At 43.2% G+C, this 21,150-nt stretch overlaps 1 protein-coding gene across 1 annotated transcript in view; it reads left to right on the forward strand.

Moving 5' to 3' along the window:
- The first annotated feature begins 315 nt into the window (after window positions 1-315).
- Window positions 316-21,150, forward strand: part of spata17 (spermatogenesis associated 17) — a 28,316-nt gene continuing 7,481 nt past the window's right edge. The window contains exons 1-9 of the mRNA XM_027014066.3: window positions 316-393; window positions 581-670; window positions 1,346-1,427; window positions 2,443-2,493; window positions 4,201-4,304; window positions 8,597-8,720; window positions 11,024-11,203; window positions 13,388-13,536; window positions 17,764-17,899. Coding sequence (XP_026869867.3) covers window positions 326-393; window positions 581-670; window positions 1,346-1,427; window positions 2,443-2,493; window positions 4,201-4,304; window positions 8,597-8,720; window positions 11,024-11,203; window positions 13,388-13,536; window positions 17,764-17,899 — 984 coding nt within the window. The 5' untranslated portion in view covers window positions 316-325. The remainder of the gene's footprint in view (window positions 394-580; window positions 671-1,345; window positions 1,428-2,442; window positions 2,494-4,200; window positions 4,305-8,596; window positions 8,721-11,023; window positions 11,204-13,387; window positions 13,537-17,763; window positions 17,900-21,150) is intronic.

Genomic DNA, 21,150 nt, shown 5'->3' on the forward strand with positions numbered 1-21,150 from the left:
TTCGAAACCAACCTTTATCCTTTATCTTTTAGCTAACCCACAGTACATGTAACCAAACGTATTCAAGATCACCATATGTTAACCTATAGCTAGTATCTATTTCAACGCGATTATCAGTTGATCAACAGAGCTCGCTCCAGTATGTAGATAGATTTAAAAAAATTTTTTATTAGTTTGGGTACGGTGAAACAGACATTTGCTATCAATTTAAAAGTCGTAAGATAAAAGTGCACCGGTCTAGCCTATTGAGCTACACAGCCCAGCGGTACACGTACTCCAGCCGAAAGTTCTTCTTGTTGCCATGGATACATGTAAACATGCGGCTATGGCTCGGCTGGTGAAGTTGAACACACGGGTTGATCATATAAAAGAGCAATTTTTTATCAGAAACAGGTAATCCAACGACCCCAAATCATGACATCTTATAAAAGAATATTCGCTTTTGTTTAGCTAGGTCAGCAGTTACCTTCGATTCTGTGCGTGTCTTCGACGTTATGTGATAACGAATGAAGGGAGGAAAAGTACAATGGGTCCATTTTTCCCAATGAACCAACTCAAGCTTGAGCTCTGTCTATCATAGGATTGCAGAAGAGAACAGACAGCGAGAGAACGCTGCAGCAATCCAAATTCAACGCTGGTTCAGAGGCTGCCAGGTGCGTGCCTACCTGAGGTAAGAGCGATTCACTGGGCAAATTATAAATTAAGTTATACATAGGCTTGATAGGACTCTGGTCATAAAAGGTAAACGTGGTCTATTGTCCATGTAACTGATCAAGTGCAGAGGTTCCATCGTAGCCTTCCATGAGCTTAAAGTGCTGGGGACAATTCCTGTCCCGAGATACATTTTTATGTGGCCTTGGAACACTAAATCATGTCTATTTTAGTCTTTAGACACTAGGTGCTCCAGCATTTAACCTCAATATATTTCTGGGCGGTCAGCAGACAAACTTCCCGACAGTAGGTTAATTTAGATTACTTTAGTTAATTGATCAGTATGTTAAGTGGTTAATTAGGCACAATCTTAGCCCCTTAAGTGCAGCTTCTGGGTTACCACCAGCCTCATATACGCATTGATTTTCTGGGGTTATAAATGGTCTTTTTGAAGCCAATGGCCGTGTTGAGTTCAAAATCGCCATAGACATGCATTTAGAGGGGAGTTTTTTTATGATGAATGCAAATGTAGAGTTGTCTAAGAAACACCAGCCATTCAGGATCCTCAGGAGAAAGACTTCTAAATGTACCCTAAAATGCTCTCATCCCGTGCTTCACTGTGGAGTTGCTCATCTTTTGCACAGTACTCTTAATGTCATAATGGAATGTAGCTAACTTGGAAATACTGCCACAGCCATCTACACAGGAAGGCGACAGTAATACAGAAAACATGGCGGGGCTTCACCGCACGGAAGCACTTCAGGCAGAGGGTAAAGGTAAGCTGGCGAGATGTGTAATATTGATTATGTTATGATTACACTCATTAACATTCTGCATTTACAGGCGTGGCATGACTTACAGCTGAAGTAGGTTTGTAATTTGACAATCCTTATTGATTCGCCACGGGATGCCTACATGTTAAAAGGAAACGGCACTTTAGTGCTCTTACTCCTCTTCTGTCTGTCATTCCATAGCTTTAGGTCTAAGATGTTGTTTCTAATAGTTTGTGTCTTTAACCTTCTCTGTCGTGGCCTTTTACAGCAGTCTCACTCAGACCTCATTTATCACCCCAGTGCACCATTTATCATTACAGCATATTAGAAACTGATGGTGAAACTCTAACCCTAGTCCTCCTTAAATTTTTTGGAGCTTCTTACATCTACTGTCCCCTGATAGAGTATTATTTTACACACACATACACACACACACACACACACACACACACACACACATACACACACATACACACACACGGACACACACACACACACACACACACACACACACACATAAAGAACTGTTGTTTAGGTGTTAGTTTGCTGTTCTATTTCTTGCTACTTGTTTTATTCTTTGAACTACCATACAGTGCATATCTTGAAATTATGTAACAAATCTGCAGTGCTACAAAAGTTCTTCCTCAATAATGCCCACAGTAAATAAATCATACCCTTGCATGTGGTGAATATTCTACGCTATGGTTAGTCAGTTTACTCCCAGTGGAGCACTATCGATTATCAAACACTGCGTTGAGCATTTTGCCATATATCTCCATTAGTTCCCAGGTTGACTGCCATGGATTTTCCCAGCCATGTCTGCATTATGTATTAAGAACAGCTATGTCCCTTCAATAAGAAATCTGACTTACCTCTCCATCCTATCTCTCTCAGCCAGGTCTCCATGACTCATTATGTATTATGTATAAAGCAGGTTTCTCTCTTGCATGTTGAGAACAGATCAGAAAGCCTTGGCTCAGTCACTGTAATGTAATGTTATATCCCTCTCTCCACACAGACTGCATATTTTCTTATGAAGATGAATTTCTACAATGAGATGGCTGTCAAGGTAAATATTTATTTGACTGTTTACCGAGTGAAAAGACACTTGCTCCCAAGTTTGTAATGAATCAGAATAAAATCTGCAAACAGACTGCCTTGCAGTTTGCTAAGGTTAAGGGAGAAAACACATTTTAGTTCAGAACTGCGATGACGTTTTTGACAAATTAGCCAGGTGACACTTGCAGATCTTTCTTTCTCTGCAAAATGGAAAAATCTCCACCCCTTCCCAGCTGTAGCGCAGTTAGGACACCATCATACATATCAGTGGCGCCGTGACTTTTTCTTAATGCTTATGGGTTCATCAATTCAGCATGATGTATTTCAGGAACAATGAATCAAGTGGTTCCCATTGTGAGTGATGCTTTGGCACTTATAGGGCAAGAGATATGCACTGACATTGTAGTTTTACAATCCTACATTGCATTTTTCCCTGAAGGGAAAATCTTTTACAAGTCTTAAAAAATGTCATAGTTTATGGAAGAATGTCATAGATTATTGAGCAATGCTATGGCTGTGATGTTTGGACTTTAGTGGAGATCAGGAATGAGTAAAGATTTATACGACCACCACAGTGTCCAATGCCCGTGCTCTCTGCCCAGTTCTGTTACACTCTTTAGGGGTCATAGAGTGGGAGAGCAGAGCTCCTGTGACTACTCAGACAATAGCAGAAGCCTTTCCTCACAGCAAGCGTGTTTTACAGTTCCAGTAAAAGATAGGGTGTGATGTCCAGGAAGATGCAGGAATGTAAAAATGTATGAGGAAGAAACACGGGGCAATTGTGAAAATGGAAGGATTAATTTCAAACCCAGAATAGGCATGTAGAAAATCAAATTGAAACTCTGTGGTCTTTTTCAACTCAGCTGTTTTGTTATTTTAATTGGCTCAATGTCTCGAATAATATTTAAATGCACACTAATCATGTTATCATGGTACAGCTACTATATTCATATTAGATGTCAATTAATTAGTAAGTGAATCAATACTTGGCCCGTTAAGTACTGGAATGATTCCTACAACTGGACTAAGATTATGTTGATTCTATGGGAATACACACATTTTTCTAAATATCTGTTTTGCTCATGACTTTTCTTCAGAGGCTTGCGATAAAGAACAATTTCTTCTTGAAATTATAGGATTTCCAGTCTAAATTAATAAGAGAATTGCAAGTATGAGTTCAAAAATTAGCCATTTTTCTAGAACTGGTACCCATAGTATATGGAGCTCATTAATACTGGATTAAGACTGGATATGTGGGCCAGCATGATGAATGCCTTTTCTGCTAGTTTAACATCATTTTTATTCCTTCAAAGTCTTTATCATACTCTTTGCTACAGGCCAACATGTTAGCCTACTAATAGAAACCAGTGTTTACAAGGCTGCCCAGATTTGTATTAGATCTAATTGCGCAATATGCATCATTGATTTTACCTGTCTAAAAGGTCACGGGGAAGTTGGATTCTGAGCCCACAATTACTTTATTTAGAATTATCTATTGACTGCTGATCAATGGCAATTCTCATTTTGTTTTGTTTTTGCATTATTATTTTTCCCTGGCTATTGTTTTAATCTTCTAATTAGTCTGAAGGACATCTGTCCACTCTGCACTGCACGCTGCCCAGGACACGTGTTTCTTTTTAACAGTTCTTTTTTAGTAATCCTGGGTCAAAAGCTGATTAAAATAGCTGATATTCATTTAAAAACATTTCCTGCACAGATACAGCAGAGATGGAGAGGCTACTATATAAGGAAGTATGTTCACAATTATTATGCACGCAAGATGTATTTGGAAGCCTTGGCAAAGAAGAATGAGCAAATCAGGTGAGAACAAAACACACAAAAGATTGCTCTATTTTTATTTATTGTATATTATTGCTCTATTTTTTATTTATTGTATATTTTCTGTATCTTGTGATATGCCATTACACTGAAAAAGGTTCTTATCACAGAAAAAAATTAAATACAGGATAAAAAATAAGTTTTTGCAGTTTATCACACCTACAATGTTTACATTTTTCTAATGGTTTGAAAGTTTCAAATGACTCAGGTCTTTAAGATGAAATTTTATGCTGTTTTTCTGTTTTTAATCATTTGGATTGTCGGAAATATCTAAATGAATTTTAACTAAATGTAATTGTCTGGACAAAATCATATTTATTTTCCGTCAAACACACATGAACAAATATAACAGCATACAAAACACAAATTATGCTGGTGCTGATATGTAGTAGGTTTTCAAATATTTAAATCTGTGGGTTTCCAGATAGTAAATTAATTTTCATAAATTAAGTAGCATTTGTAAAACATGCACATTAGTGGCATGCCATGTATAACATTATCTGCCCCTGGGTAACTCACAAGCGGGTTGTTATGAAATTAAAAAATTAGCCCCTGATTTCAGTGAGCTCCTGCATTAATAACACATGCATGCTCTGGGGGCAAAAAAGATGCCATCTTTTACTTTTGAGAAAATTTGAAGTCACATTTTAATGTGGCCAATATATTTTGCTGGAAAATATCTTAAGGGTTTGGCTAAAATGACATGTAAATTTGTTAAGTGCTCCTTGGATCAGTAACTTTAGTCTGCACCAACACTCAGCCTACCCTAGACTCCGTCACCTAAGTGATGCTGCCTGCTTTTAATGGGCTTTCTCACCTATGAGTCACTTCTTTAATGTGTATGAAGCACTGAGGTTTAATAATTAATTTAACGGAAATTCATACCTAGGAAATAAAAGAAAAACAGGTTCAAAGATGTGCTTATTTGATAAATACAGTCCATATTCTTGTTCGAATGTGCAAAAGCATTTATTCATATATGAGGAAAATAGGAAATAATTCAGCTTAGTAAAGTGGGGAAATGCATGAATTTGGTTGCAGGCTACCTGTAGGAACAGGAAAAGTAGAAACCTAGCTACAAATTAAATGGCACTTTGTAGCAAATGTTTTCAATGTTTTAAGCAGCAAACCTAAAATCCAAACATTCATACCTACAACCTACTTCTTAAATCTACTTCTCCACGACAAAATAGTAAAAGGCATAACTACCAAAGATACCATTTTCCTCTTTCTCTTCTCAATCCTGACTGTTGCTCAGTAGTGCTTCTGAGATCACATCCATCAGTGTACGTCTCTTGATTCGGAGAATCTGTTCTGTGTCGGGTCTGATCCCTAACCCCTCAGAAGGTCTCCATGCCAGGACTCTAATCCATGCAGCCCCAGTGACTGAGTAAATGATTCAGAATTTTACTAATGGTTCCCATTTAGCATGAGTGGACTGGCTCGGCATGCCAGTGATATTAGGCCAGCATCTGCCCACGTCAGGGCAGCGCCCTCCCCTGCTGCTCCCCACTTCTCTCCCTGCCAACGGTGAAGGATCTCAATCTGCAACAAAAAAAAACAACAACAACAACAACAACAAAAGAAAGCCATGCGTGCGGTTTCATTAGCTGCCGCCCGGCAACAGGAGTCGCCCCGCTGCTGCGCCCATCTACCCTCAGCCGTCCCCTCCTGCATATCTTAATGAGGTGGAGACCTGAGTTCACTGCAGTAATTCCACAGCAAGAGTTTGTGCAATAGAACAATTTATCATTTGTCAAGAAGACACTTAAACTTCTGCCGCTTAATAAGGGCTTCCTCTGGGCTTGAGTAATTAGACGTGTGCCGCTTGCACATTTCCTAAATGCGGAGTGTCATTGCTACCATGGCCTGTTTCCTGCATGAATTATTTCTCTATCTGTAATAAACAGCTGGGTAATTATTACTGCCATAATCAGATAAATGTCTCTCTGTAATGCTCTAGCAAGGCAAATCTTTAACTCTTCGGAAGCGGGGGGGTGGGGGTGGTTTATGGACTCCTAGTGGTTAGGCTACTTTCTCCACCCTCACATCCCTTTCAAGGACGTATGAAAAACTGGCTTCATAACTGTAGGCTTTCCTTACTTCATGTATTGTAAACATTTCAGAGTATTTAGGGCAAGTACTTTATCATAATAATAAAGCACTTCAAACAGCTATGGTATGCATATGCTTACCACTCATTACAGCAATAATTGTGGCAAAATATTTAAAATGCCATCTAAACTGGAGAATAATATGGTTATTTATTTGTTTTTGTGTAGCTTTGTTTTCTATTCAATGACTTTAGTGAGTCAGTCATTACCAGTGTATTTTATTACATAGTTAAGGAGATTTTCTGCCTTGAAGTTTGAAACCATAATTTCTGCATTTTAGTGCTAAGTACAGTGTTGACATACTCAGAATGAGTAGTCTCACTGAGAAGTGTCAGCCTATAGCCTATAGTGTCAGCCCGACCTATAGTCCACCCAGATCTAAACGGGATGCATTTTACGGTGCATAACTACACAGCTATTGGCAACAGCACCAACATTTAGCGACTGAAAGGTAAACCAAAGGAAAACCGAAAATAAAGACAGAAAAGTGGTAAGAGCTGCAATTAGTTCCACGGTAACTGTCCATCCTGTCCAGCAAGCATTAGAGCAGGGTGTGTGCATGTGTTTGTGTGTGTGTGTGTGTGTATGTGTGTGTGTGTGTGTGTGTGTGTGTGTGTGTGTGTGTGTGTGTGTGTGTGTGTGTGTGTGTGTGTGTGTGTGGTGTAAGGACACCCAAAGGTCATCTGTGTTAGCTGCACCCGCGTCTCCCCGCTGGTCCATCAGCACTAATGAGGTTTATGTGTCCCCCCCATCCCCTCTCTCAGACACAGATCGAGATCCCCTCCACGGTTACAAATCTGTTTGGCTTTTGTCCACTATAGTGCAATTAATAATAAGTGTGAGATATAGGTCAGCAAAGGTCACAGAGTGTCTAGCACCAAGAGCAAAAAGAAAAAAGAAAGTGTAACTTCATGACAAAAGGAAAGCTGAGCCATGACTTCTTTATTTCATTCTTCTGCATTATTGCATTACACTGTTAAAAGAGTGGCAGCAGTAAATAACATTGTATAGCAACATAATTAAAGGAATTTTTCAACCAAAATTGTTACTGTTGCTAATAATGACAGGAAGTTCACAGGGGTCCAGTTAGTATTATGAAAATAACATTACATATGGGAAACACTAACTGATAAAGCAAACTGATCCTTACTGGATCTCCACACTGTTAGGCAGGTAAGCAGCTTCAGGCCCTCCTGTAAGCTCCTTTCAGTGGGCCAGGGCCAAGACCTACACCATGTCAGCCCAGATCATTACATTTCAGAATTTCATTTTTAAATGTCAGTACACTCGTTTCCATAACTGTATGTAAAAGGAGAAATTAATAGAGTCTTTTGTGCTGTGGAAACTGAAAAGTAAGAGCTTAGGAAGGGGGATGATGAAGGAGTGCTGCCTTTCTCACTGAACTCAGCTGTGGACAAATCACAGCAGCTCAACGGCTTAGCTATGCACTCTGTGCTGTATATAGTGTACAGCTACTATTCTCCTAAATATTGTTATAGGACAAGTACGGGTGTGTGTGTGTGTGTGTGTGTGTGTGTGTGTGTGTGTGTGTGTGTGTGTGTGTGTGTGTGTGTGTGAGCGAGCATGTGTGCTCTCTGTACTGCATGTACAGTATGTCTACTGTCTATTATCATAGGAAAGGTGTGGAAATGTGGAAAAGAAATTCTTCTGAGGAAGTTTTTGTTTGGCAGTAGCTGTGACATGAATGTTTTAAAAATAATCCAGTTGTACAAATTACAAATAAAGAAGTTGATGCACAGTAATGAAAAGTGGACAGCTGTTTGACAGGTGTCATGACAAAAACAAACTGCTTTCTCTGACATCCAGAGCAAAACAGTTAAACGAAATGTTAATATAAAGACTACTTAAAAATGTAAATTCATTAATTCATTAGTATAGGATTCTCTGATTGTCTAAATAGTTGATTTCAAGTTAAATATGGCATTCTTTGTTCTGTATTATATTCATTATCTCATATATCATCATTCAGTACATACTCCAAACCATTTTACATATAAAAAAACATAATTAGGATTACACTAAGGTGATACGGACATTAAAACAGAACATTTTGTCTCATTTAGTTAAGTATTATTTTTATTTTTAGATGTTTTTTAGAACTGTTTGAGAAGGAGCGAATGTGTGCTTCTCTGTTTTCAGGAGCGAGCTAGAAGAGTTAGCAGAACACCAGAGGAGAGAAAGAGCGCGAGCTGCCATGGAGAAAGAGGAGCAGGAGAAATCTGCTCAAGCGCAGCGCCTTCATTTCCTCCTCAGCACCAAACAGGTCGGCGCCTCACACCCACACACAGGCTCCCAAAGCCGCACACACTCCCTCACCTGCTTTACTTACCACACTGAAATCTCTTCAACCGCTACAGCTCTGCCGGGGGCGGTGGTGTACACAGAGTGATGGACGTTGTTTAAGTACAGCGGAATATGTTGTCACTGTTGGAGAGTTTTGGCGTGAGATCAGCTGCTGCTGCCTCACGCCGTACAGATAAGGGGCAGCATTTTACCGAGGTGGTCAGGTTAACGAGCGCATGACGCTCGCTACGAGAACGTGACGCCTCCGTGACAGCGGTGGGGGGTGGAGGGGTCGAGAAGCTGCACCCGGCCAAACCGCCGTGTTTATTTTGAGCGGACGAATGAAGAATATCTCGGTAATCACTAAACTCTGACAGCCTGTTAACACTGCCCATCTACTGATTCGCTGAGTAGGGGATATATGGAACCTTCCACCCCCCACCCTCGGAAATCCCTATGGCAGCGGCGCGGCTTGATAATTATGATGAAGTGTGTCGGTCACTGTTGAATCAGCAGCGTTAGCGGGCAGGCAGATATTTCATTTTGCGGGCGTCTCCTTCATGCCTTTCTGGCTGTTACGGCGTAGCGTGTCCCTCACCTGGCTCCTGCGCCATCGCCCGGCACCCACAGCCTGCACCCTCGCCCAGGTCAGTGCATGCGGAGAGCCAGCCGCACCGCAGTAGCCAGGGCAAGAGGACACTGTCGCCAGCTGTCTGCAGTCGGTGGGCGCAAATCAAGAAATAATACGTAGCCGCTAATGGCTAATGGAGAACAGATGTGGGAAAACGGCATGATGGAGGGTGAGAATCGTGCGGGGACAGGTGTGGCAGCAGGGATCATACTGCTTCCGCAGTCAGTGCATGTTTTAAATGCTCTAGTCAAATTTCTCTCAGTTTCACACAGTGTTCTTGCTACGTTGATCCTGCCATGTAAGCCTACAGAGGATGAAGCGATTGTGCTGATTAGCGCTCGTCCTGAAAGAGGCATTTGTAAGCACGATGCACAAAGCACATACAGACATGCACATTATTCAGCCCAGATAACGGCTCCCGAAAAGGTCAAGGGTTTAAATTGCGCACCTCAATCCCAGGCTTTAAACCCACTCCTCCGAGCAGGAAAGACATAACTATCTTAAGGATACCCACTCACTCAGTCTGTCTCTCTCTCTCTCTCTCTCTCTCTCTCTCTCTCTCTCTCTCTCTCTCTCTCTCTCTCTCTCTCTCTTGCTCGCACTCTTCGTTCTCCTTCTCTGTGTGTGTGTGCTGGGCAACTTCTGTTCCCACAGTCTGCCCTTGTCTCCGAGAAATAGATGGGTCTCCCACAGTTCATCGTTAACCAGAGAAAATTCTGCCGGACAAAAGTGGCTGTGCTGACATAGATATAGCTCCTCGGTACGAGGGTCAACATCATTGCTCTTTTCCTGTAAGTCTCAGGCAAGTTGGGAGTTTGCCGTGTACCCCCCACTATGCCATACCCCAAGCTACAGGGGCCCCGGAAGATTCCTTAACAAAGCCTCATTAGCTGTTGAACGCATTAGCATGTAGAAAGGCACAGTTTCAAATAATTAATTCTTCTGTTAACTTCGTGTGTGTAAGTATTTCTGCGAATACCGGTCAGCCTGCCCGTCTTCCTCAAGCAATGCTGAACCGCTATATGGAAACGGCCCATAAGAACTGTTAGCTCCTGCAATCTGGAAGACTTGACAAGTGCAGAAGTGATAGATATCGGTCCGCTCACGGGAGGTGACAAGTGTAATTGTTTCTCCAAGGTTGAGTGATTAAAACAGGGTTCATTTTCCGACAAAACCGCATTTTTAGAGCAGGTTTTGCATGGATACCTACACTAAGGGAAGTGGTCACAGAGTGAGAAGAGAAAAGCACGTCTGTAAATGGAGACAGCCCTGTCAAGGGGCCTGTCGAGGGCCCTGTCGAGGGTCCTGTTGAAGGTGGGTGTGGCGTGAAGGATGCAGGTGCATGCTCCTCCAGTCATAAAAGCACATTCAGATATCATTTAGTACCAAGTACTGTTTGTGTTTTGTTCATATTACACATATTTATACAGTGTTTAGAAAACTCCCATAATATGTTTTTAAGGCACTTTTATGCACATAATGTATATAACTACCTACACAAAAATCATCAAAATATCTAAAAGACCCTTACATGCAACAAGAGGACAACAGACGATGACTAATCTTCACATCTCTCTGTTCTTCAGCTTGAAAGAACCATGCTAATAAAGGGTGAATAATACAAACAGCCCTTCTTTTTGTGCCCTGCCCAGTGTCCGGGTGTGTTCAACTCGCCGTTCCGCCCAGAGCCAGGCGAGATGGAGCTGAGGTTAAGGAGAGTTAAACCCCTGCGTGTCAGGTCCCCACCTAAACAAGCCAGGCCTTCCAACCAACAGCCCTCTGCTGCTCTCCTCAGCCCAGAGAAACTGCCACCCATACACAAGACGCCACAGGTAGGGGCCAAAGATCGGGGCAAAAACGTGGCCGTCTGCACGTCCATATGGCAAACGGATGTTACCAGCTCATATTAGATCAGCCAAAGAAATACAGTGGATTCACGTAACCTAACAACAGAACGCTTAACAATTACACTTGTGACAAATAGTTTGTGAAAGCATGTGAAATTATATTGCTTCATAGTCACTTAAAAGAGGACAACACAGGCAGCAAATAAGATGTAGAGAATATCCAACAATCAAAATATATGATACTGATTACACATGGTAAATGAAAGTGAATTTTGAAATTGACTGTGTGAGGTCATTTTGTCATCTGTACATGTTGTAAATTGTTCAGTGAAACCTTATTGGCTACCTTTGCCTTTCTATGCCAAGTCTACCTAACTTTGTTAAAAGATGATTCATCTAGAGAGTCCAGTTAGCATAAACTGATTTACCCAGCTGCATGAGTGTGTTTGGAGTTTTCCTTTAACAAATGCTCCACACAAATTGAGTTCTGATGATTCGAATGGCTCAATTATTGCAAAAATCCTAACAGCTTCTATACTATTTGATTGAAGTGTGTACTTCAGCTCCTTCCACTCTATATTCAGATGTGTGCACACAAGCGAGCAGTGTGTTTGCCTGCTCCTCTGCTGCGAGTGCGCTAATAAAACACATGCAAATAGATAGCAAACTACAATGTCAATAATCAAAGGAGATTCCTAGATTACAACGATTAAAGCCCCGATTTACTGCCAGCATGAGACTGTTTTTGAAAAGTCGCCGTAAAGAAGAATAATGTCATTAAGCATGCCTCCCCTCTCCCCTGGATGGCACCAAAGCATATAGACAGAAAGATAACTGGTGATAAGCTTGCCTGTCAACTCCAGCTCCTTTTAGTCAGTGAAACCCATCGAGGGGCTCTCAGCATGGGAATACAGAGGCATTTAAAAGCACTCCCGATAAAGAATTTCTTTAAGTACTTTCAAATCTAGCATGTCATCTTGTCCGGCTGCGAGAGGGAATTTGATGATACGTATTTGCCATTTGTGTTATTTACGGTCCATGACTTTTATGGTAACTGGTTCCTATTATTGGTTTCTATTAATGTAAAACATAAGTGAGCAGAAATGAGGCGTGAGTCATTTCTTTTTATTAGAGCCCGAGTTCTTCACCCTGGGCTCCAGCTCCAGCGGGGCCCGTTTAGCGGGAAGTCATTAAAGGAAAAAAAGAAAAGAAATTAAACGAAGAGGGAAAAAGACAAAGGCGGCCCTCTCAGGCACTGGATGAAGATGCGTTATTTATCTACGTTCTACCCTCACAAACAGCCTAGAACAGAGGCACCCAACCCTCATTCTTTCCTCTTTCTCGCCATCTCTCTCTCTCCCATTCTCATTGCAACTTTCCCCCACTGATAAGCATCGGCCAGTGATAGATTGATTATGTGTGCCATTTGGGGAAGCAAGAGGCTTGGTCAGCGGCGGATGGCTGATCCGGTTTTGATAGTATCAAGGGCAGGGAGCGTTTGCACTAGCATGAATTAAAACCAACAATGTCTGAAGGTCACATTAAGGGACAAAGTGCAATAACGACCACAACAACCACCAGAACAGAATGCACTCTTCTCCGTGCAGTATGTGCTAGCTTTAGCCAGCAGGGAGCTGGACACTAGGAAAGTCCACTGTCCCTGAGCAAAGCAAGATTGCTGACCATCTGGTACTGATATTGTAACAGAGTCCTCCATGCCATTTCATAGCACACCTGGGTTTTCACACTTCATTGACTCTAGTCAGTATCTACAACTAATGTGATACAAAAATAAGTGCACTGAAACATGAACAAACACAGTTTTAAAGCCAAATGTAACAAAAGCATGTACATAATCGCCCACGCTCTGAGTTATGGCGGGTTATGGTAATCGCCATCCTATTCCAGAGCCTTGTTTTAGGCAGCTGAGGCTGAGGCCTGATCTAAAAGCCTCCCCCATAGCCTTTCTCAAGCCTTCATCACGCTTATCGCAGGCCTGCCGTGGGCATCGCCCCCCTCCCCCCCGCCCCGAGCAGCAGGCATACGGAAGAGTGCCGCCGCTCACCGGGGCAGACGGGGCCAGTTGGCTGTGCGAGGGCCCTATCAATAACGAGGGCGGGCGGGCGCGGGCAATAAAACATTCACCTTATCCCTCTGCGTCCCTGTCAGGGGCCCTTCCGGCCAGCGGTAGAGGTGTGGTGGCAGCGCCAGCGGCCCCTGGAGCCCAGCCTGCGCACAGCCACATCCATCACAGCCCTGGAGGAGGCCAGAGAGGAGCTCCGTCGTCACGAGTGGAGGACTCGCCTCATCGACCAGCCGTGAGTCACGCGCACGGGCACACGCACACACAGCCCATGGCTCTGCACTGTTTATAGGCAAAGACTCTTTAGTTCTAACCACTGAAGTGGTTCGAACTTTTGTCGGGTCACGCCCAGTTCGTTTTCAACACACTTCTGTGTTGCAAGACTAAACTCAATTCAAGATGTAAGTGTATCTTAATACGTTGAAGCAGACTACGCACACCACTCTGCCTTTGATAGTCACATTCCAGAAGTTAGGATGGAGAATGCAGCCTGGAGGCTTGTTGTCTTTCTCAAATCTCGCCCTTATCCCGGGATACCGGGCAACAGTAGAGCTTCCTGTGTTGCTCTCTGAAACTTTAGAGCAGATGGTAAACACTCAGAAGGGGTCATGTCTAAACAGGTTAGTGAACAAAACAACCTTACGCAGCCTCATCAGCTGTTAATGTCCTACCACTCTCATCCTCTGCTGTGCCACATCCTTCCTGAAACATTATTATCGTTCCTCTGCAGCATATAATTATTACAGCAAATTATCATAATAACATTTTTTAAATAACATTACTTTAACAGTAGCATCTTAGTTTGAAAGCCCTTCCATTTATTTTAATTACAAGCATAGTGTGCAGAGTTTATTAATCAGGATGGCCCCCTTTTTTGCGCCAACTTTAAACAGTAAATTAGCTAACCCCATTAACACAGACCGCTCCAAACAACCTGTAATAGGAGAGGTAGTTACTGTGCAAATCGTATTATACGTGTGGCGGCTCCAGGGCATGGCAAAGCATGATTAGGCCTTGTTTGATCTGGCATTCGCCTCCCTCCTTTCTCACTAGATTCTTCCGGAATGTTTCAAAGCGCCCCTAAAAGTTACCACTCCTGTTTTTCTTTCTCACCAGCTTAGTTTCCCCGTTAAAAGAAGGCCACTCTGGCTGTGATATACATAGCACCAGGGAGGGGGTTAACACATTGGAACACTTTAGTGTAGGGCAGAAGATAAAAGATGGCCAATGATTGATGAGTGAGTGCTTGGATTTGAAGGATTTTGACTTTGATTCTTTGATGGCGTTAAAGACCTGAAAACCTGAAGATTCTAGGGAGATCCTTCTCACATCGCTGGTTCTTCTGAATCATCTAGAATGAGTCTTTACTTGCTGTTCCAGTGTACATGTTGAATGCCTGACCAAACGATTGATACACATTTAAATATATGCGCTTATATAGTTGGTTTTCAGGTTTTGCACTCTTGATGGAAAGACAAGTCTGCAGAGTCATTAGTGAGAAGCCATGAAAAACAAACGCACTCTCTCATTCCCTCCCTCCTCTTTGGTGACGGCCTGGTGTGTTGTCACTGGGTACTGGTCCACACTGCCAAAAGATCCCCTGTGAGAAGTCAAACTTCCCTTAATGGCTCTGAATGAATAAAAACTAGCCTATTAAAATGCAATTCAGAGGCTATGAAAGCTGTAAGTGAAACAGCCGGCTAGCAGCAGAAGCATTGTGTATTTGGGGACATTGGGGCCACATTAATTTTTGCTCTGCGATGTCCGTCCCACATGCACATTAGCATGGGTTGCTCTGTAATCTGTCTTGCAGGAGACTCTGGTGTCTCTAGTGGGGACGGATGTCTGCAAGACCAGGCTATTATTTAAAGGGCCAGTGCTGTGTTTGTGTGACGTTGAGGAGTTCTAGCAGGATGCGGGGACGAGTCACGTAGAACTGAAACATACGTTTATTATGACACAACACAACTCTACACAACTCAACAGAAAGAAGACGTAGCACACAGGCTATCAGTTAAACATCGACAATATTCACATTTAGACAAAAGACTTATATACACACACACGAATGATACACAACAAGGAGCAGGTGTGAAACACAAGGAGGGCGTGGCCATACAGACGAACACACACACACACACACACAAGGGGAGACGTTTGGGAGGAGTGACAGAGCCCCTCCTTCAACGGCGCGACTCCCGACGCGCCAGTTTATTGGGCTACGGCCCTGAAGCCCACACCGAATGGCGGAACCTTGGGTGGTCTCTTAGGTGCCGGAGGCTCCTCGCGCCGGAAGTCTGCAGATTCAGCATCACTGACAGAGGGAGGGCCCCTATGAAGGACCTCCACCGCCTCCATTGCGGGCTCCTCCCCATGGTTGAACTCCAAGTCCGTCTGCAGGCTAACGTCGCTGTATTCCCCTCTCTTTCCATACTCAGCATAGCCCTCATTAAAGTCCATGTAGGGGTCGTAGGACCCAAAAGAGTCCGCCTCCGAGTGCCGTTTCTCATAGTCTTGCTGGTCTCCGTAGGACTCAGCAGAGTCCGTCCCTGGACCATACACAGGGCCCCCCCCAAAATCATCCAGTGGGTTCCTGCCCCGTTGTGGACCCGTGGAGCGAGGCCAGGATGGGCGAAGGTCTCTGGGGGCCGGGAGGAGTCCACGGAGTTCGACTCCGAGGACTGGAAATCATTATACCAGTCCCGGTAGCCAGACGTGGATCCGCACGACTCTCATGCTTCTGTACCTGCACTGTTCTGACCTGGATCACGCTCACCTGGACCACGCTCACCTGGACCACGCTCACCTGGACCATGCTCACCTGGACCACGCTCACCTGGACCACGCTCACCTGGATCACGCTCACCTGGACCACGCTCACCTGGACCACGCTCACCTGGACCATGCTCACCTGGACCACGCTCACCTGGACCAGGGTGCCCTAGAACACGGAGGGGCTTCCCTGCAAGGGCTGTGGGGGGGGGTGTTCACTTCCCTTCTTTCCCTTCCTCTTTTTGTTTCTCATCCAGTCCTTCGGCAGTCGATGTTTCTGTGACATTGAGGACTCATAGAAGAAAGGGGGGATGAGTCACGTAGAACTGCAACATACGTTTATTACGACACAACACAACTCTACACAACTCAACACAACGAAGACGTAGCACGCAGGCTATCAGTTAAACATCGACAATATTCACATTTAGACAAAAGACTTATATACACACGCACGAATGATACACAACGAGGAGCAGGTGTGAAACACAAGGAGGCCGTGACCATACAGACGAACACACACACACACACACACGCGGTGAGACGTTTGGGAGGAGGGGCCGTACCGTGACAGTTTGACACAAACTTTTTTTTTTAAAAGCCTCAGCCACAGTTGATTTACCTATTTTATTAGATTATTGTAATTATGTACTGCTTTTTATAATGCTGATCTAATTGTTTTGTTTGTTTCCTCAAGGAATATAGAGAAGAGATAACAGGAATGCTGATGCTCCTTTAGATGATTCAATATTTTGTTCTTTTCTAAATTTGCTCCCCCATCACTGATTACCAGCAGCAGAAAGTTTTCATATGGCAGTGACAGATTTGCACAAAGTTTTACAGTGTGCTTTCAGGAGAGTGTTCACATTCACTATTTATATGGCTCATCCTATGCCAGTTGGAACTATTATTACTATAGTGTCCATATCTCTCTGTTTTGATTGCAATAAGGTTTACACATTTCCCTCTGCACTTGTCTGATCATCATATATATATATATATATATATAAAAGCGGCAGGACTAAAAAGCTCTTTTATTGTAGAATGGGCTCACAGGAAGTGCCAGGATTGCAGGATTGTTGGTTGTTTGTTTGTTTTGTGATGAGCCAAGCCAATGCCCAGAGGACGTTTAGGCAAGCTCATGCAGACACCTCTTGTACTGCGCCGGATAAATCTTCCTCCAGGCAACGTGTCTTGGGTGCAATTTACAAAATCAACCTCGCTGTAATTAACATCTGGCATTCTTCCTAAGTAACAGTCATTTGCATTGAACAAGTGCCCAACAAACACATGGGCGACTCTGAAACAACCCGCAAGAAATCAAGTGATTAAGAAGCCATTCCGATTTGGACTGGAATACACTGCGGTTTCATGGGAGGAATGAATGGATGTGGTGATGTGTAAGCATTATATCCGCTGTTTGGTGGGAGATTTGAGCCATTAGCTGCGAGTCGTTGTGCTAGCTAGGACCAGAGGGCATTGCTGCAACTTAGGCATCAGATTACACTCCTACTGTGACAGTTAATGGAACATACTCACAGTGGAACCCTAGCAATGTGGCACTAATGGCATTTTGCGGCTATCACCTTCTATTTAATCTTCTTTTCTTATAGACAGAAAGCACTGGAATTATATATATGCTGATTTCTATTTGATGCATCGATGTGTCTTCCTGTCCTTGGCCATACAGGTTTCTACCTTTCACCAATGCACAACAAAACAGAAGGTACGAGGCTCTACTCCACACAGCCTCTCCATATCAACAGAGTGAGTATGGGACCAAGCACTTCCGAGAAGAGGAGAGGGGCAAGCTTCAGGGGAAAAAGGTACACAGACAGCACATGCACATGCGCGCACACACACATACGCACACACGCACACACACAAAGAAACGCACAGCAAGCCCTCCTGGATAGCAAATGCATGGAACTCCATATGTACCGAGCATGACTCAGCAGGGAGAGAAAAAAAAAGACACCCCATCCTCGATGTGTCACAAATTTATCAAATCTGACAGCAATTTAATAAAAACCCACAACAAAATGAGGGGGGAAAGCCCCCCAGGCCCCCGCTCCCACCCTCCTCCCCAGCACTGTCACCATCACCGCGGCAACCCCAAAGTCCTCACATTAGGTAATTGACTGTGTCTTTGCTGAAGGCCGTTCATGGATGAGAGTTCTTTATTGGCTCTTACCAACAGGCACTGCCCTCTGCGTCCAGTGCAATTGCCCGGAAATGCCTCCTTCTGGAAGGAAATAAATATAAGCCCCTCCCACTGACACCGCGCGGGTATGCGCGGGCGGTGTTGGACGTGGCAGTGAGGCTTGTCTTTCACTGTGTACCAACGCCATTTGGGACCAACTAAAACTGCATTCCAAATGCTGGATGTAAGAGACTGCGATCTGCTCAACAGGTCCATGCAGTAATCCTTGTTGGAACATGACCGAAATGGTACGGGGGTCACAGTGGAGGGGCTGATCTGAGATCAGGCTTCCCCCTGTCTAGGATGATCATGTCATGGCTCACTAAAAAAGCACAACTAATCCCGGCACCGCCACTTCTTGTCGAGCCAGCTTCACGTTGCAGGGGTGTGAAACTCGTCCTGCTGGCGCCTGACAGTAATGAAGGCTCAGCGTAACGAGCGTGTGTGTGATTAGCATAATTGACACAGCTGAGGATGTCACATTGAGGATTATCACTGATCCATACATAGAGGGGAGCCCCCCAACCCATCCTCAGGGCTTATGCCCCACCTAGAGTGGTCTCTCATCCACTGACAGAGCAGACACCCACCCACATGTACACATGCATGCTTGACAGCCTAAGAGATCTCTTTGTGATAAATTAATGGGTTTTTTCCAGTGTTTTTTTCATCTCCCATCTATTTCTTTAAGATCACATCATCAAGAAAAATTTCCCCAATTAATAGTTTCAGTTTTAATACTGAAGCTGATTTTTAAAACATTTCGCTAACAGTTAAGTAACTTAATTATTTTATAATAATTTATTTTAGTAAAATAGGGGTGTGCACTGGGGCTGGGAAACCACACTCAACTCTGAGTGTTGTGAGAGAATAGATGCTCTACAGTGAGCTGTAGGCAGCGTCCTGCTTGTTGGGATAGATGGCAGCATTGTGGTGTGTGCAGGGCAGCCAGCGGCCAGGCGAGGTCACATGACCGTGACCAGTGTCCTCCTCCAATCACACGGCTTCCTGCACTTCCAGCCACTCCCATGCCACCTCCGGTCTTCCAGACGCTGCTGCTGTCACACAGTCACTCAGTTAGCAGAAAAAAACATGGAAGCTCACAAGCAAACAAAAGTAAACAATATAAATGAGGAAATTTAAATCAAAAGACATTACAATGACATTACAGTGGTGTGCCAAATGTTAGAATCAGTGACAATAATCAGAAACAATATTGATGTTGGTGACCAAATTTAGATATTTTTGGTAAGCATTATTTACAAGTAATATTTCATTTTTTCATTATTTATAAGTTTTGCAGAATTAAAATGCCACAGACAAACTCTGTATACATTCTTGTGTGCAATTAATAGATAGCTCCTGAGTAATAATACACATGAACAAATGGGGAATGTCACAGACCTAAAACTACACATGACAGGCTTGGCTTCAGTTGGGGAACTTTGTCACAGACAAAAATGTCCAAGACTGTTGGCCATAGTTTACAAACATAATCCATAAAATAAAGAAACAGCTGTATGATTTTTGCTGTGTGATTCTAATATTTTTCACACTGCTGTAAATTACAGTTCAGAGAAGACTTCTGTTGGTTAATTAAAGCTTCCTGAGTTGCTATAATTAAGAGCACGATCACACAGCATGCAGAGGGATGGCTTTCCTTTGAGCAGCTAACGCTCCACTCTTCCAGAAAGCTCCGTCAGATGAAATGTCTGAGAAAACTCTCTCTCTTTCTCTTCTCTCTCTCTCTCTCTCTCTCTCCACTCTCTGTCTGCCTCTGCCTGTTCTACACACTCTTTTATCATAATGCGTGTGTGTGTGTGTATGTGTGTGTGTTTGGGGAAGATCTAAGAGACTAATGTAGTCAGCGAGATGCCCTCTGTTTAACCCAGTAAAACAGAGACCCAGGCACTCGAGGAAACGGGAGTTCCCCTGAGTATATGAATGTTGTAATGTAAAGATTAGAGAGCTCTCTCTGGATCTCACTCTGATATTGTATTATACACAGTAGTTTTGGCAGTTTGGCAATTGTCTTACTTGACAAAATATGCCGTGTTTTTGTAAAAATATGTTGTCACCTTAGAGCATTTCCTAGAGAGTTCTCTTTGCTAAAGAGAACGATAATGAACATATTAGCACTTTTGCAAGGTAATTGTCTATTGCTATTTGTTATAATCTGTGGCTCTGAGGTCTTTGAGAAGACACCTGCAAATGGTCTTAGGCTGCCAAGACTTACCAACCATGTAGTGACATGGTGTGTAGTGACATAATGCTTATAAAGCGAAAGAATGTCAACAACTGCTGTATAGTAGCTGGTTGCCGTGGACGCATATGCAGCGAGGAAGCCTCAGATATGTTTGCCTTCATCATTATAGACAGACGTTTGCTTTTTGGTCACTGCAATTCAAGTCCAAATCAATCTTTTTTTTTTTTTTTCTGAGAATCTCACAGGCAAAAATAAAAAGTTTGTTGTTTTTTTGGCCTGTGGGGCCTTTTTCACATGATGACCATATATATTTAGGTATAAACATACACACACATTTTTTCTCTAGTTCCCTAATTTTCATAAGAAATGCTTTGTCCCCTGATGACAGTCCCAACCTTTGGAACATAAATTGATTCTAAAGAGGAAATTAAATGGCACTTATTACACTGTCTAACCAGTAACCCGATGTCATTTGTCTGTGGTTTGATAAATGTGCCATGTGTTCCTACCTTTGGCAGTAAGCAGTGAAAAGTGCAGCACACATAAACCTGCCTATCTAATGAATTTCCACATCCTCTCACCCCCTCCACCACCACGTTGACTCACAAGAAGTTAATGATGGATATGGTGATTTTCAGGTGCATTCGTGATTAAATTGTACACGGTCT

This window comes from Electrophorus electricus, chromosome 10 (genome assembly GCF_041902795.1).
Source record: "Electrophorus electricus isolate QZ-2024a chromosome 10, ASM4190279v1, whole genome shotgun sequence".
In the NCBI taxonomy this organism is placed as follows: domain Eukaryota; kingdom Metazoa; phylum Chordata; class Actinopteri; order Gymnotiformes; family Gymnotidae; genus Electrophorus; species Electrophorus electricus.